The sequence below is a fragment of the Heterocephalus glaber genome, unplaced genomic scaffold, assembly GCF_053883595.1.
Source record: "Heterocephalus glaber isolate CG9 unplaced genomic scaffold, H.glaber_assembly_v1.0 deba00001543, whole genome shotgun sequence".
Classification (NCBI taxonomy): Eukaryota; Metazoa; Chordata; class Mammalia; order Rodentia; family Bathyergidae; genus Heterocephalus; species Heterocephalus glaber.
The window spans coordinates 4,117,520-4,134,016 of NW_028258336.1; the positions used below are offsets into that span (position 1 = coordinate 4,117,520).

The window sequence follows — 16,497 nt, forward strand, 5'->3', positions numbered from 1 at the left end:
ATTGGGGTCATTTGGCATACTCCCACTCACCTAAGGATCTGTCACAAGAACCCACTTCCTAAAGAGCCCCAGGACCTCATAGTAATGGCATATTGGAGACTAACCTTTAAACACATGGGGAGTGTTTGGGGGACACTCATCTAAATCATAGGAGCCATCTTCCTCCTGTGTCTTCTTATTGTCTTTCCTCTGTGCCTCTGTTTCTTAACATCTTCTTCCAAAATGTGGCCCAGCCTAGTGTCCTCATTTTAACATAATTACCTCTTTATTCATTGTCTTTTTGTGGTATTGGAGGTTGAACCTATGGCCTTTGTACTGAGTTACATCTGCAGCTGCCTTTTTTGGGTTTGTTTTTTTTTTTTTTAGACATTGTCTTCCTAAATTACTCTTGCTGGGCTTAAAAGTAGGATCCTCTTGCCTCAGCCTCCCAGAGTGCTGAGATTACTGGCCTTTACTACCATGCCTTGTTAATTACTTCTTTACCTAATTCCAAATACAATCATATTCTAAGGTACTGGTGGTTAGGCTTTTAACATATGAATTTGGGTTTAGAGAACACACAATTCAGCCCATAAGAACTTCCAAATCTATACATTCATTCAAATCAGACTTCTCTGCAACATCAGACTCAGATATCTTTGTCTCTTCTAGACATTTTTTTCCAAAATATTCTACAGATGCCATAGATTCATTAACTGATATTTGTTCCCTACCCATTGAATAGTATTTGTTTGATCAACTATAAATTTAAGTTATCCTAGAATCTTCCTTTTTCGAATTTTTTGAATAGTGCTAAATAATGAACCCTCAGGTTTACTTCATTCCTTCATCTCCAGTGTGCTGTATTGTAATAGGACTTCTTATCTCTTGTCCACAAGTTTTTTTTTTATTGTAACAATTGTCAGTCTTAGAGATAAGAGGGTAATATAATGAACCTCAGTATCCTTAAAGACCAGCTTCCACATCAAAAATTTCTAATCTTGTTTTGGACTTTTTTTTAGGATGACTTAAAAGAACATAGATTGATTATCTCATGGTTGCTATAAGTTGGTATTTACATAATCTTATAGATTATGTGTGTCAGGCAACTGGACACAGCATAGCTGGGGCCTCTCTTTAATGATCTCAAGGTTACAATAGTAGATTCTAATTGAAGACTTTACTGAGAAGTTTGAATCTACTTCCCAGATTCCGTCAAGTTGTTACCAGTATTTCCTTGTGATTGTTAGAGTCATGGTTGCTTTGGACCATATTTTTGTTCTTGTTTGTTCTTCCTTCCTGACATTCTGAAGTTCCTTCTTTTATTGTTTCTGTAAGAACTTCCTTCAGCCATTCTTTTTATGTTTGGTCTACTACTGACAAATTCTCTCAATATTTCTGTCACTGATAATGTTTTGATTTCATTTTCATTCCCTAAAGGATAGTTTCACTGAATATACAATTCAGCATTATCTTCTTTAGCACTTGAAAAATATACTTTTTTCTGCCTCTTTGGTTAGTAATGAAAGATATACTGTCCTACTGGTTTTCCCCTCATAGGAAAAGTATTGTTTTTTCTGGCTGCTTTCAAGATTTTTTTTCTCTTCAATTTTTAGAACATAAATTATAATATATCTTGGCGTGGATTTCTTTGGATATATTCTGTCTGAAATTCACTCAGATTCTTGAGTATGTGAATTTATGCCTTTGGCAAAATTTGAGAAATCTTCAGTTATTATTTGTACACATTTTTTTTTTCAGCTTCCTCCATTACTTTTTTTCTCTCCTGAAATTTTAGTAGTATCATTTGTTATAGAGATGGACATCTCTGAAGTTCTGTTCAGTTATTTTTAAAATTTTTAATTGTGCCAGGATATACATAAAATTTATTCTCATAATCATTTTTAAGTGTGTAGTTTAGTAGTGTTAAGTAAATTCAATTTTTGGTACCACCAACCTTTAGAATGCTTTTATCTTGCAAATCTGAAATCTATACCAATTAACCACACCTCCTTTTTCTGCTCCTTGCAGCCTCTGGCGATCACCATTCTACTTTGTTTCTATGAGCTTAACTACTTTACATGCCTCATATAAGTGGAATAGAGTATTTGCGTTTTTTGTGACTGGCTTATTTCACTTAGCATTAATGTCCTAAAATGTTTCATCCAAATTATATCAAGTATCAGAATTTCCTTCATTTTTAAGGATGAATAGTATTCTATTATATGTATATGTTGCATTTTATTAAGTATCAGTGGATACTTTGTTGCTTTCACCTCTTGGTTATTGTGAATGATGCTGATGTGAATATATGTGTACCAATATCTTTTCCATGTCCATGGAATTCATTTAGATTGATACTCAGAAGTGAACTTGGTAGGTCGTGATATAGTCTATTTAATTTTTTTGTGTTGGGGGAGTACTAGGAATTGAATCCAGGGCTTTGTGCATACAGGCAAATGGTCTTACTACTGAGCTACATCCCTAGCTCTTTTGAGCATGATGCCAATAAGTTGCTTAAGCTGGCTTCAAACTTGTGATCTTCCTTCATCAGGCTCCCAAGTAGCTGGGATTATAGGCATGTGCCATGACACTTGGCTATTTTCATTTTTTTGTTTTTTTTTTTGGTACCAGGGATCGAACTCGGGTCCTTGCCTATTTTCAATTTTTTGAGGAACTACCATAGTTTTGCATGGTGGTGTGGTTGTACCATATTACAATCCTACCAACAGTGCATAATTTTTTAATTTGTCTACATCCTTGCTGATATTTGTTATTTTCTGGTTTTTGGCAATAGCCATCCATATTTTCTAAATGTGTCCCTCAAGCTTATTTGTTAAAACTAATCATTAATGAGATAGTATTAAGAGGAGGGGCATTACGAGGTGATTAATGACTTTATAAAATAGGTTGATGTGAGCATTTTACTCCCTTTTTCCTTTCTATCTTGTGCCATGTGAGGTCACAGCAAGGATGTGACATCTTGGAGACAGAAAACAAGCCCTTGTCAGACATGCTGGTGCCTTATTCTCAGACTTTCTAGACTCCAGAACTAAGTTATGAATTTCTAGATTTATTATTATTATTATTATTATTATTATTAATATTGATGGTGGTACTGGGGATTGAACTCAGGGCCTTTGCAGTAAATCACATCCCTAAACTTTTTTAAAGTTTTTATTTTGAGACTGGGTCTTGCCGAGTTGCTGAGTTGCCCAGGGTAAGGTTGAACTTGCAGTCCTCCTGCCTCAGCCTCCCAGTGTGCTGGGTTTACAGGCATGTGCTACTACATCTGACTATGAATTTCTGTTACTTATAAATTACTAAGTCTAAGGTATTTTGTTATAGCACACAGATTAAGAAATTATTGTAATTGGTCATATCTTGTGGTTTTGATTTTCATTTCTGTAATGCTAAATAATTTTGAACATCTTTATTTATTGGTGGCCAGTTGTGTATTTTCTTTGAAGAAATGTTTATTCATGTTTTCCCTTCTCTTTATTAATTTGTATGAGTTCTTTAAATATTCTGGATAGTAACCCTTTGTAAGATACCTGATTTATAAATATTTCATTCTGTAGGATGCCTTTTTACTCTGTTGATTGTGCCTTTAGATGCTCAACAGTTTTAAATTTTGATAGAGTCCAATTTATTTTTGATTGCCTATGGTTTTGGTAACTATCCAAGAAATTATTGCTAAATCCAGTGTCATAAAACTTCATGTTTTTTTCTGAGAATTTCATAGATTTAGCTTGATGCATTTTGGTCTTTGTTCAATTTTGAGTTAATTTTTTTGGCATAATCTTAAGGAAAGGATTCAACTTAATACCTTTCCATGTATATATCCAATTTTCCCAAATACCTTTTGTTGAGAACACCATCTGTTCCTTATTGAATTTTCTTAGCACTCTTGTCAAAAATTGTTTGGACATTTCTATGAGAATAGATTCATCATTCTATTCCTTTAATCTATAGTTCTTATTTGCATTCTGGTACTAATGTGTTTTGTTAACTGTAACTTTGTGTAGTAAATTTGAAATTTGAAGGTGTTGGGCCTTTCACATTGTTCTTTTTCATGACTGTTTTGGGTGTTTGGGATCCCTTGAGATACTGTATAAATTTTAGGATGGATTTTTCTATTTCTGTGAAAAAAAAATCATGATATTTTGTTGGAGATTGCATTGAATCTTTGTATCTTTTTGATTATTGTGGAATCTTAAGTTAATCTTCTAGTCATGAACGTGGAATGCCTTTTCATTTATTTGTCTTTAATTTCTTTCAGTAACATTTTGTAATTTTCAGCATACACGTCATTTACCTCTTATGTTAACTTTATTTATTTATTTAGGTACTGAAGATCAAACCTGGGGTCATAATACCACTAAACTGCATCCCCAGCCCCTTTTTAAAATATGTATTAGAGACAGGGTCTTGCTAAGTTGCACAGGTGGGTCTTGTATTCTCCTGCCTCAGCCTTCCATAATGTTGAGATTATAGGTGTGTGACACCACATTTGAGTAGATTTATTTATTCTTAAGTATTCTAACCTTTTTGATGCTGTATATCAGAAATTTTAAGTATTATTTTTCTTGTTCTCGTCATCCCTTAACAGCTACCAATGAATGAATAGGCTACTTTGTTGGCCTGACGCTAACCTGGCTGCCATGTTGGAAGGGCTTTAAAAAATTTTTATATTCTTAATATCTGTTTTATTGTGTTTGTTGAAATAGTTGTTTGAATGAATGTTGAAATGCTACTCTTAGCCATACTGGCAAAAAGGGAGATTTTTTTCAAAATGTTACATTTTAAAAGTTTTTTTCAATTGCATTTGTTGAAATGATTTAGTAGCTGCATGTTTTCTGTCACTGTGACAAAATACCTGTGATAAACAACTTATAAAAAGGAAAGGTCTGTTTTAGCTCACAGTTTTAGGAGTCAGTCAGTGCTCTGTTGGCCCCATTACTTTTGGGCCTGGGGCAAGGCTAATGTCATGGTAGGACCAGATGTTGAGGGGAAACTGCTTTCTTTATGGTAGTCAGGAGGCAAAGAGGAAGGCAGGAAGGGACTGGAGTCCTAATATGATCTTCAAGGGCATGTACCCAGTGACCTGCCTTCTTCCACTAGGCCCAACTTCCTAAAAATTCCCACCATCTCCCAATAGTGTTGCAGGCTGGCAAACAATCTTTTAACGCATGGACCTTTGGATGATACTTATTCATTTCATAGCAGTAGCCATCCTAGGGCTCCCTACAACCAATTCTAACATAGGCCTATGAAGCACATATAGAAAAGTCTTTTCTTGTTAGAAGGCTCTCAGATAGCAGATACTTTTGAAATCTTTTAGCAGCATATTATTTGAGAAATTTCAAATAGCACTTGATTATGAAAGTAAACTTCTTGTGTAAGGATTAAACATTTATTTTTCTATACAAAGGTCAATGTTTATTTCTACTCAATTGACCGGTAAAACCTATAAAAAATTTATATCTTTTGCTGTTTTTAATTCATTGTCCATAGATATGTTTTGGGAAAGGAATCTGGCATTCTGTTCTAAAATTCAAAATACATACTTCTTTCTGTGGCATTCTGTTTCTGGGAATATGTTAAATAGAAATGAACAAATCAATACATTTGATTTACTGTACATATACAGAGTTCTTGTTTCTTGTAGCTAAAAACTAAGTGCAAAGTTAATGTTTAGTAAGTAGGACAATCAACATAATATGTTCTCACTGTGAAATGTTATGCATTTATTAAGATGATGAATTAGACCTATACAAGACGAATAGATGGGGTTTCCATGGTAGCTTTATTGCATGAAAACATGATAGGGATAATGTATGATGGACTCTTCTAAAACCAGCAATGATAAAAATGTTATACCTTATGTATATCTATCATTGCTTATGTATACTATGTATATGTGTATGCATAGGATCATGTGAGTATAGAGAAAAATATTTAAGGAACACTAGATTATTAAGGTTGGTTTTTAGGGCTTGAAAAGCAAAAATACTCTAAAAACAAAATACACAAATATGGTAAAATTTATTTTAAAATATATAAAGTTGATTATATGTACAAAGAAATTAAATAAAATTGCTTGTAATGCCAGCACTCTGGGATGCTGAGATAGGAGGATTGCAAGTTTGAGCTGAGCATGGAGATAGAAGATCCTATCTCAAAATGAAAAGTAAAAATGCCTAGGAATGTATCTCATTGCCAAGGTCCTGGGTTCAATCCCCACAACTGGAAAGAGAAAAATCTTAAAAGAATATATGTTTCAACAGAAGTTCTGTAATATATAAATGGAGATGGAAAGGATTACCTTAGAAAACTATAAAATTAAATTACTGTGAATTAACTAAGTATGTATAATTTTGTTATGTTTTGTTTTTTTAGTAACTCCTCTGACTGAAGATGTTCTGATAACATTAGGGAAAGAAGAGGTAAGTCATTTGTCAATTTTAATAACCTCAAATAATTTATATCTAAATCTGTTTTAAATTAGTTTTCACATAAGCAGTAAGATAAAACCATTCTGAACTTGTTATGTTTTTTTTTTTATTTTTTGGATTAAATTCTTTTATTGGTACATTGTAGGTATACAACACAATTACATTTCTCATTGGGAATTATACCTTTACATAATGCATCTTGGTTCTTATTTTTTCCCCATTCCTAACCCTCCCTTCACGCCCTCCACCCTTCCCTATTTACAAAGACTTTATTTCCATTTTTTCCATTTCTCAGCATTTTTCCTTTCCCTTCTTTCCTTTCCCCTGCCCCTCCCACTACCCCTACCCCTTTGGACCTTTTCTTCCTATTTTACATTATCAATTATTCCTTCTAATCATTGGTACATTTTAGGTATACAATATAATGACATTCATCATTGGAAATTTGCACCTTTACATAGTCTCTCTTGGTTCTTATTTTTCACCCTTGCCCAGCCCTCCCTTCAACCCCTCCATTCCTCCCGATTTACAAAGATTTTGTTCCTATTTTTCCTTTTTCTCCTATTAATCCCATTCCCTTCTATCCTTTCCCCTAGCCCTCCCACTTCCTTCCCCTTTGCCCCTTTTCTTCCTATTTCACATTACCTATTATACATTTAGTCCTTATTTACACTTTCAGTTTCTCACACCAGAGAAACTGTTCACTATTTACACATGTGTGTCCTATTTATTTCACTTAAGAATATCGCCTCAATGTGCATCCACTTAGCTATAAATGTCTCTAATTTCTCATTTTTGATGGCTGAGTAGTACTCCATTTTATTAAAAAAACCCACATTTTCTTTATCCAGTCTCCAGTTGATGGGCATTTGGGCTGTTTCCAAGTTTTAGCTATCACAAACTGTGCTGCTATGAACATGGGTGCACATATATCACTGTGGTATGATTCTTTTAATTCTTTGGGGAAGATCCCCAGCAGTGGAATAGCAGGGTCAAATGGGACTTCCAGTCCTAGTTCTTTGAGGTATCTCCATACTGATTTCCACAGTGGTTGCACCAGTCTACACTCCCACCAGCAGTGGAGCAGGGTTCCTCTTTCCCCACAGCCCCACCAGCATTTGTTATTGGTTGATTTCATGATAGCAGCCATTCTTTCTGGAGTGAAGTGCAATCTCAGCATTGTTTTCATTTGCATCTCTCGAATGACCAGTGATGTTGAACATTTTTTCATGTATTTATTTGCTATTTCTACTTCTTTTTGTGAGAAATGTCTGTTCATTTCAGATGCCCATTTTCAGATTGGGTCTTTAAATTTGGGAGGTCTGATCTTTTTAAGTTCTTTATAGATTCGAGATAGTAGACCTTTGTCTGAGGAAGAGCAGGTGAAGATTTTTTCCCACATTGTGAGTTGTCTCTTCACACTGCTGGTGGTTTCTCTTGCTGTGCAGAAGCCTTTTAATAAGAAGAGATACCATGTGTTGATTGTTTGTGCTAGTTCACGGGCAACTGAGGTTTTGTTCATAAAATCTTTTCCTACACTGATGTCTTCAAGGGTTCTCCCTAACCTCTGTTCCAACTGGTTCAGTGTTTCTATTTTAATATTTAGATCTTTAATCCATTTTGATTTTAATTTAGTGCATGGTGAGAGATATAGGTCTAGTTTTAATCTTTGGCAAGGTGAAGCCCAATTTTTCCAGCACCATTTATTAAAGAGGCTATCTTTCCTCCAGTGAGGCTGTTTGGCTCCTTTATCGAAGATGAGATGGCTGAGTGTGTTTGGTGTTGTTTCTGCATCTTCTAATCTGTTCCACTGGTCCTCAAGTCTGTTTCTTTGCCAATACCATGCTGTTTTTATCACAGTAGCTTTGTAGTATAGTTGCAGGTTGGGGACTGTGATACCCCCTGCCATGTCTCTGTTACCTAGAATTGCTTTTGCTATTATGAGTCTCTTCTTGTTCCAAATGAATTTTTGGATTGTTTTCTCCAGGTCCATGAAGTATGCTGCTGGGATCTCAATTGGAATTGCATTAAATCTATATAGCAGTTTTGGAAGTATGGCCACTTTCACTATATTAATCCTTCCTACCCAGGAGCAGGGGATGTCTGTCCATTTTCTGATATCATCTTCAATCTCTCTTTTCAGAGTGCCATAGTTTTCAGAGAAGAGGTCTTTGATTTCTTTGGTTAGGATGATTCCTAGGTATTTCAGTTTTTTGGATGCTATTGTGAAAGGAATTATTTGCCCTATTTCTCTCTCAGTGAGTCTGTCATTGGTGTAGAGGAAAGCTATTGATTTTTGTGTGTTAATCTTGTAACCAGCTTCTTGACGGAATTTGGTTATTAAGTCTAGAAGACTTTTCGTGGAGTTCTTGGGGTCTTCTGTATAGAGTATCGTGTCATCTGCAAATAATGACAATTTGACTTCTTCATTTCCTATCTTTATTCCTTTTATTTCTTTCTCTTGTCTAATTGCCATGGCTAATGTTTCCAGAACTATATTGAACAAGAGTGGTGATAGTGGACATCCTTGTCTTGTTCCTGATTTGAGTGTGAAGGATTTCAGTTTTTGACCATTTAGTATGATTCATAGATGGCTTCTATCAGTTTGAGGTAGAGACCATCTATTCCAATTTTTTGTAGGGTTTTTATCATAAATGCATGTTGGATTTTGTCAAATGCTTTTTCTGCGTCTATGGAGATAATCATATGGTTTTTGTCCTTGGGTGTGTTGATATAGTATATTACATTGATTGATTTTTGTATATTGAACCCTCCCTGTATCCCTGGGATGAATCCCACTTGATCAGGGTGTATGATCTTCTTGATGATCTTCTGCATTCTGTTTGCCAGTATCTTATTAAGGATTTTTGCATCTATGTTCATTAGTGAGATTGGCCTATAGTTCTCTTTTTCAGTTGGGTCTTTCTCTGCTTTGTGGATCAAGGTGATGCTTGCTTCCAAGAATGAATTTGGGAGTATTGCTTCCCTTTCAATTTCGCTGAAGAATTTAAACAGTAGTGGCAGCAGTTCTTCTCTAAATGTCTCATAGAATTCAGCAGTGAAGCCATCAGGGCCTGGGCTTTTCTTAGTTGATAAGTTTTTAATTACATTTTCAAGTTCATTGGTTGATATTGGGTTGTTCAGAATTTTTAGGTCTTCTTCGTTCAACTTTGGTAATTCATATGTGTCTAGGAATCTGTCCATTTCTTCTGTGTTGTCCATCTTATTGGCGTATAGGTTCTTGAAGTAGGTATTGATGATCCTCTGGATTTCTGCTGGGTCTGTTGTCATTTCACCCTTTTCATTCCTAATTGCATGGATTTGGGCCTTTTCTTTCCTTTTTCTGACAAGGTTTGTCAATTTTGTTGATTCTTTCGAAGAACCAACTCTTGGCTTCATTGATTTTTTGTATCATTCTCTTAGTCTCCATTGCATTGATTTCTCCTCTAATCTATATAATTTCCTCCCTTGTATGAGCTTTGGGATTGTCCTGCTCTTATTTTTCTATAAGCTTGAGGTTCAGCATCAAGTTGTTTAATTGGGCTCATTCTGTTTTCCTAATATGCATATTCACTGCTATGAATTTCCCTCATAAGACTGCTTTCATCGTGTCCCATAGATTCTGATATGTTGTACTGTCATTGTCATTTAATTGAAGGAACTGTCTGATTTCTTCTTTAATTTCCTCTGTGACCCATTGGTTATTCAGAAGTGTGTTGTTCAATTTCCACGTGTTTATGAAATTTTTTGAGTTTCTTTTGCTATGGATCTCCAATTTCATCGCACTATGGTCTGATAATGTACAGGGGATAACTTCAATTCCTCTGCACTTGCTTAAACATGTTCTATGTGTGAGTATGTGGTCTATTTTTGAGAATGACCCATGTGTAGCTGAGAAGAATGTGTATTCTGATTTTGTGGGGTGGAAGACTCTGTAAACATCTGTTAAGTTCATTTGTTGAAGAGTTCGATTGAATTCTAGTATTTCATTACTCATTTTTAGTCTAGTTGGTCTATCTATTTGTGACAGTGGGTTGTTGAGGTCCCCCTCTACAATTGTATTAGTGCATATATGACTTTTCATGTCCATTAGTATTTGTTTTATATAGTTGGGTGCACTAGTGTTTGGTGCATAGATATTTATGATTGTCATCTCTTCCTCTTGGATTGTTCCCTTTACAAGGATGTAGTGTCCTTCTCCATCTCTCTTAATCAGTGTTGGTTTGAAGTCTACTTGATCTGCAAAGATGATAGCTACTCCTGCTTTTTTTCAGGTTCCCGTCACATGGAGTATTGTTTTCCACCCTTTAACTTTCAGTCTGTGAGTCTCCTTTTGAATTAAGTGTGTTTCTTGTATGCAGCATATTGTTGGATTTTGCTTCTTGACCCATTCTGCCAGTCTATTTCTTTTGATTGGTGAATTGAGACCATTAATGTTGATGGTTATAACTGAAACGTATTGACTTGTCATTGCCATGACTTTTTCTTTTTGTCGGGTGCTCCCCCTTTACATTTAATTTCTTGTCATCCCAGATGGGTTCATTCTGCTTTGCTTCCTGGGGTTGTGATCCTCAATGTCTGTTCCTAGTCTATTGTGTAAAATTCTTTGGAGTGCTGGTTTGGTATTCACGAAGTTCCTAAGGTGCTCTTTGTCATGAAAGTATCTTATTTCTCCATCCATTTTGAAAGATAGTTTTGCAGGGTACATCAATCTGGGTTGGAGGCTGTTTTCTTTTAGGACTTGGAATATGTCACTCCAAGCTCTTCTTGCCTTGATGGTTTGTGTTGAGAAGTCTGCTGTGATTCTGGTGGGCTTTCCTTTGTATGTGATTTGTTTCTTTTCTCTGACTGCTTGGAGAACTTTGTTCTTCTGTTGTGTTTCTGGAATCTTAACAATTATATGCCCATGTGTAGATTTTTTTTTGATCAAGGCTATTTGGAGTCCTATATGCCTCACTTATCTGTATGTCAAGCTCTTTTCCCCTGCTTGGGAAGTTTTCTGCCATTATTTCTGTGAAGAGATTTTTTTTATGTCATCTGCACTCTCTCCTGTTTCTTCATTGACTCCAATCAGTCTTATGTTATTCTTCTTTGCATCATCTAGCAGCTGCTGGATTGATTTCTCATGTTCCCTTATAATTTTGAAGCAATTTTTCTTTTCCTGTTCACTAATTGCAATCTTACCTTCTATATCTGAAATTCTGTCCTCACATTGGCTCATTCTGCTGTGTAGACTTTCAGTGGAGTTTTTCATGTCCTGGAAATCTATTTGCATCTGTTTTATGGATTCCCTTTGTTTCCTATGTTGGGATTCCATCATGTTCCTGAGCTCCTCTCTAGATTTATTAATCGTGTCTTGCACTAGGGGCACAATTTCTCCTGTTATCTGAGAAATTATTTCTGATTTCATTTTTTCCAGATCCCCTTTTGTTGCCAGTTCAGTGGTTCCAGGTGGTTGAGTATCAGAGTGTTCCATCTCATTTGCCTTTGGGGTTGCTGTGGGTGATCTGGAAGTCTGGTTTTGAGACTTATTTACATGTTTTCTCATTTCAACTGGGGCGGGGGGCTGTTAGCGCCTGCACAGATTACCTCCTCTGAGCTGGGTGAGGTTGCCCAGGGGCCGGGAGCAGCAGCAGGGATGGTGACCCCAAAGCCCTTTCCTGTGGGCTTGGAACAGCGGAAGTGATGGTGGCCGGGAAGCCCCTTCCTCAGGACCAGGAGCAATGGGACGATGGCTCAGAAGCCCCTACCTCTGGGCCTGGAACAGCGGGACTCAGTACCTTGGTCTGGTGGTCTGGTGTCCTCTGCGTCTTTGTAGTGTGGAACCAGGTGGCTGCCTGTCTGCAGCGGGGTGATTCGGTGTCTTCCGCGCTACTCACGATCTTGATATATCGCGCACAGACCTTCCTGTGTGCAGCGGGCTGATTCGGTGTGTTCTGTGCGACTCAGGACCTCGGTTGGGCATGGGCAGACCTGCCTGTCTGCAGCAGGGTGATTTGGCGTCTTATGTTACATTTTAATTTTTTATTTAATTATTTTTTTTGAACTGAATATTTCTAAAGATTTGAACTTTGCAGTCAATTTTTAAATCAGAACTACTGCTTATGTTAGTTGTTAGTATATAGGCCTTCTTGTTTCTAGTTCTTAGTTGATTAACCTGTCTTCATAATAAAAAATGGTTATACATAGCTAAATGGCCACAAGCATACATCTCTCCTGCTATGGACTAAATGTTTGTGTCCTCCCTATATTCATGCCGATATTTATTCCTGTGCGTGATGGTATTCAGAGGTATAACCTTTGGGAGATGATTAGATTGTAAGGATGGATCCCTCATAAATGGAACAAATGCCCTTTTGAGTGACTGAAGACATCAGCATTCTTCCCCTCCATCGTGTGAGAACAGAGCAAGAAAGTGCTGTTTATGAGTAAGACGTCCTTTGTCAGTCATCAAATCTGCTGGCACTTTAATCTTGTATTATTTTTTATAAGCTGCCCATCTATTGTACTACTTTGTTATAGCAACCCTAAAGGACTATGACAGAAAGTTGATACAGAGAATTGAGGGTGGTGCTATAACAAATATTGAAAAATGTGGAAGCTTTTTTGGAACTGGGTAATGGGGAAGGGTGAAGAATTTCGAAGTGCCTGCTAGAAAAAGCCAAGAATAGACCTTTTAAGGCAATTTTTTTTGGTGACTCAAAAGAGGAAGGCTAGAAAGAATCCCTCAGTTTTCTTAAGAGAGTGCCTGTGTAATCCTGAATAGAATGCTGGTAGAAATATGCACAGAAAAGGCCATTCTGATAAAGTCAGATGGAGCTTCTATGCCCTCTCTGAGTGTGCCATCCTCCTGGGACCTCCCATGTGTTCAACTATCCTGTAGCTCCCTTGAAGCTGCTCACATTCTGCCTTGCTATCAGTCAGCTCATTAGTATATAAAAAGGTACTTTAAAAATTCTAAAGATTTTAGGAATTGTATGCCAAGAAATATATATATATATATATATATATATATATTTCATAGTACTGTCACCAGATAATGTGGGTCCTTGCTTTAGTAGTAATGGAAATTAAACCTGAAATGACAGGCAAAGCTTTAATTAAAAGCTAAGAAAAAATAATAACTCCAGCTTGAGTCATAGCTGGAGGAGGTGCACTCTGAGGAAGAGGATCAGACTGGCCCATTAGTGAAGCAAAGGGACCAGTTTTATAGGATGCTTATAGGGGTTGGCATCTGGTTGATCATTGTCTTCAGCTCCGGTTTCATAGCTGAGGTTGACTCTTCATGTTGAGGGACAATTTGGTTTTCATGAGTGGAATCTCTGTGACTTGTGGGGCAATCTCATTCATCTAAGGCTCTCCTAGAATCCAAAGTGACCATGGGGCAGCAGAAACTTTAGGGCATAGGTGTTCTCAGTTTTCGGGGCAGTGAGATAGGATAGGTAAATGATGATTTCTCGGTATCTTTAAACATAAATACTTTTTTAAAAATAAAAAATTGGTACAAATTTGTTTTGTAACCAGCTGTTTCACTTACCAGAGCATAGTAGACACCTGTTACCTCAGTAAACTCATGTTAACAGTATGATCTCTTAGTGATGTAACTAATAATATAATCGCTTCCATCCCCCAATATTCACTCTTATACCCCACTCTGCTTTATTTTCTTTCTTTTGTCTAATAATGATCTCTCACTTTTATGACATCTTTTTCAATCTCACCTATTAGAGAAAACATGCGAAACTTGTTTTTCTGAATATGGCTAATTTTGCTTAGCATAATGATCTCCAGTTCCATCCATTTTTCTGCAAATGACATAATTTTGTTCTTTATGGATCAAGAATATATTTATATATATATATATATCACATTTTCTTTATCCATTCATTTGTTGTTGGGAGTCTAGGCTGGTTCTTTGTTTTGGCTATTGTGAAATGTGCTGCGATAAACATAGGTGTTACGGTTTATATCTAAATGCCCCCTACAATCTCATGCACTCATAGGCAGGGCTTTTGAAAGGTAATTGATTTTTGGAAAACCACAGGTAAATGTGCTGTTAGGAGATGGGGCCTGATCATGAGAGGCTGGTCACTGGGAGAATCTCCCACCCCTTTCCTTCCTTTGCTCTCTGCTTCCTGGTGTCATCATAAGCAGCTTTCCTCTGGCCAGGGTCTTCCAACATGCCTTCCTGGATTGGGAGGGTCTCTTTCCCCCATTCCTGCCTTTACTCTTTACTTCCTGGCCTCTCATGAGCAGCTTTCCCCTGCCCAATGTCTTCCACCATGCCTTCCTGTGTTGGAGCCAGCCAACTATGGATTAAAAACAGAAACCAAAATAAACCTCTCCTATTGCTTCTCGGCCTTTTGGCTAAGATCAAGTGTAGCAAAGTAAACCTCTCTTTTAAGTTGCAGGTGTCAGGTGTTTTGTCCCAGCAATGAGGAAAGTAACTAAGATAATGAGTCTGCAGATAACCCTATGTAGTAAGCTGTCTTTAATTCCTTTGGGTACATATTAAGAAGTTCCATAGCTGGGTCCTGTGGTAGTGTATTTTTTTTTTTTTTGGTACCGGGACCCAAACTTGGGTCCTTACGCTTGCAAGGCAGGCAGCGGAACCACTGAGCTAAATCCCCAGCCCTGGTAGTTCTATTTTTTAAGGAACATCCATACTGATTTCTGTAATGCCTGTACTAATTTGCATTTTTACCAGCAATGTAGCAGTGTTTCTTTTTCCTCACATCTTCACCAATATTTATTTTTATATTCTTGATGATAGCCATTTTGACTGGGGTAAGATAGAATCTCAGTGTATTTTTGATTTGCATTTCCTTAATGGCTAAAGGTATTGAAGTTTGTCTCATATGCTTATTAGCCATTTGTACTTCTTATTTTGAAAAGTGCCTGTTATCATTTGCTTATTTAATATTTGGGCTACTTGATTTTTTCGCTGGTGTTGTATGACTTCTTTCTTTTTTTTGGTACCAGGGATTGAACTCGGGTCCTTGCGCTTTGCAGCAGGCGGCAAAACCACTGAGCTAAATCCCCAGCCCTGTATGAGTTCTTTTTATATTCCAGATAATAATCCTCTTGGAAGGTAACTGGCAAAATTTTTTTTTTCTCATTTATAGGCTCTTTCCACTCTATTGGTTGTTTCTCCTGCTATGCAGAAGCTTAAATTTGATGGTCCCATTTTTTGATTCTTGTTATTAATTCTGTGCTTATATTCAGGAAGTTTTTTGTCTGTGCCTAAAGTTTCAGGTGTTTCCCCTATGTTTTCTTATAGCAGTTTCTTTCTTTTTTTTTTTTTTTTGGCAGTATGTAGAAAGTGGTTTTATTATAGGGATGGCAGTGTTGGTTCAGCATTGGAAGATCCACCCCCAAAAGTCATCATTTTAACAGAGGAAGGGAAAAAGCCATATGATCCTATCAGTAGTTGGAGAAAAAGTATTGGACTAAATTCTACAGCTGGTTCATGGTTAAAGCTATCAGGAGACTAGAAGTAAAACAGAACCTTCTCAGCAGATCAAGGACATGTACTCCATACTTCCAGCAAAAACGCCTTATATGAATGAAGAAGATACAATGCTTTCTCCCTAAGGTGAGGAACAAGGGCAGATGTGCCTACTCTTCATCTGTCCATTAAACTTTGAAACCTAGGCCTAAACTAAAATAGTCTGGCAATAAAAATAAACAGCATAGGATTGGCAGGGTAGAAGTAAAATCTTTATATGTAAATTAAATGATCATCTACAGAGAAAATACTAAGAAATCTCGAGGAGCCCCTAGAATTTGTATTTGAATTTAGCAGGATTGAAAAACACAAGGTATGTATAAAAATTCAGGTCCATGTATACTTGCTATAAATGAAGAATTGGATATTGAAATTTAAAAGTTATGTAGGAGTACAAAGGATCTAGAAAAGTAAAAAGAAAAAGAAAAAAAAAACTGTGTTGGAAGACATTTAGTACCTAATTTTAAGACTTCCTCTAAAGCTACAGTAATCAAGGCAGTGTTGGTGTAAGGAAAGACATATAGATCATTGGAATAAAACAGAGAATCTAGA

The 16,497-nt window shown here is 36.6% G+C and overlaps 1 protein-coding gene across 1 annotated transcript in view; it reads left to right on the forward strand.

The window, feature by feature from the left end:
• Positions 1–16,497, forward strand: part of Cenpk (centromere protein K) — a 54,744-nt gene that overhangs the window by 13,658 nt on the left and 24,589 nt on the right. Inside the window, exon 5 of the mRNA XM_004862874.3 lies at positions 6,382–6,428. Coding sequence (XP_004862931.1) covers positions 6,382–6,428 — 47 coding nt within the window. The remainder of the gene's footprint in view (positions 1–6,381; positions 6,429–16,497) is intronic.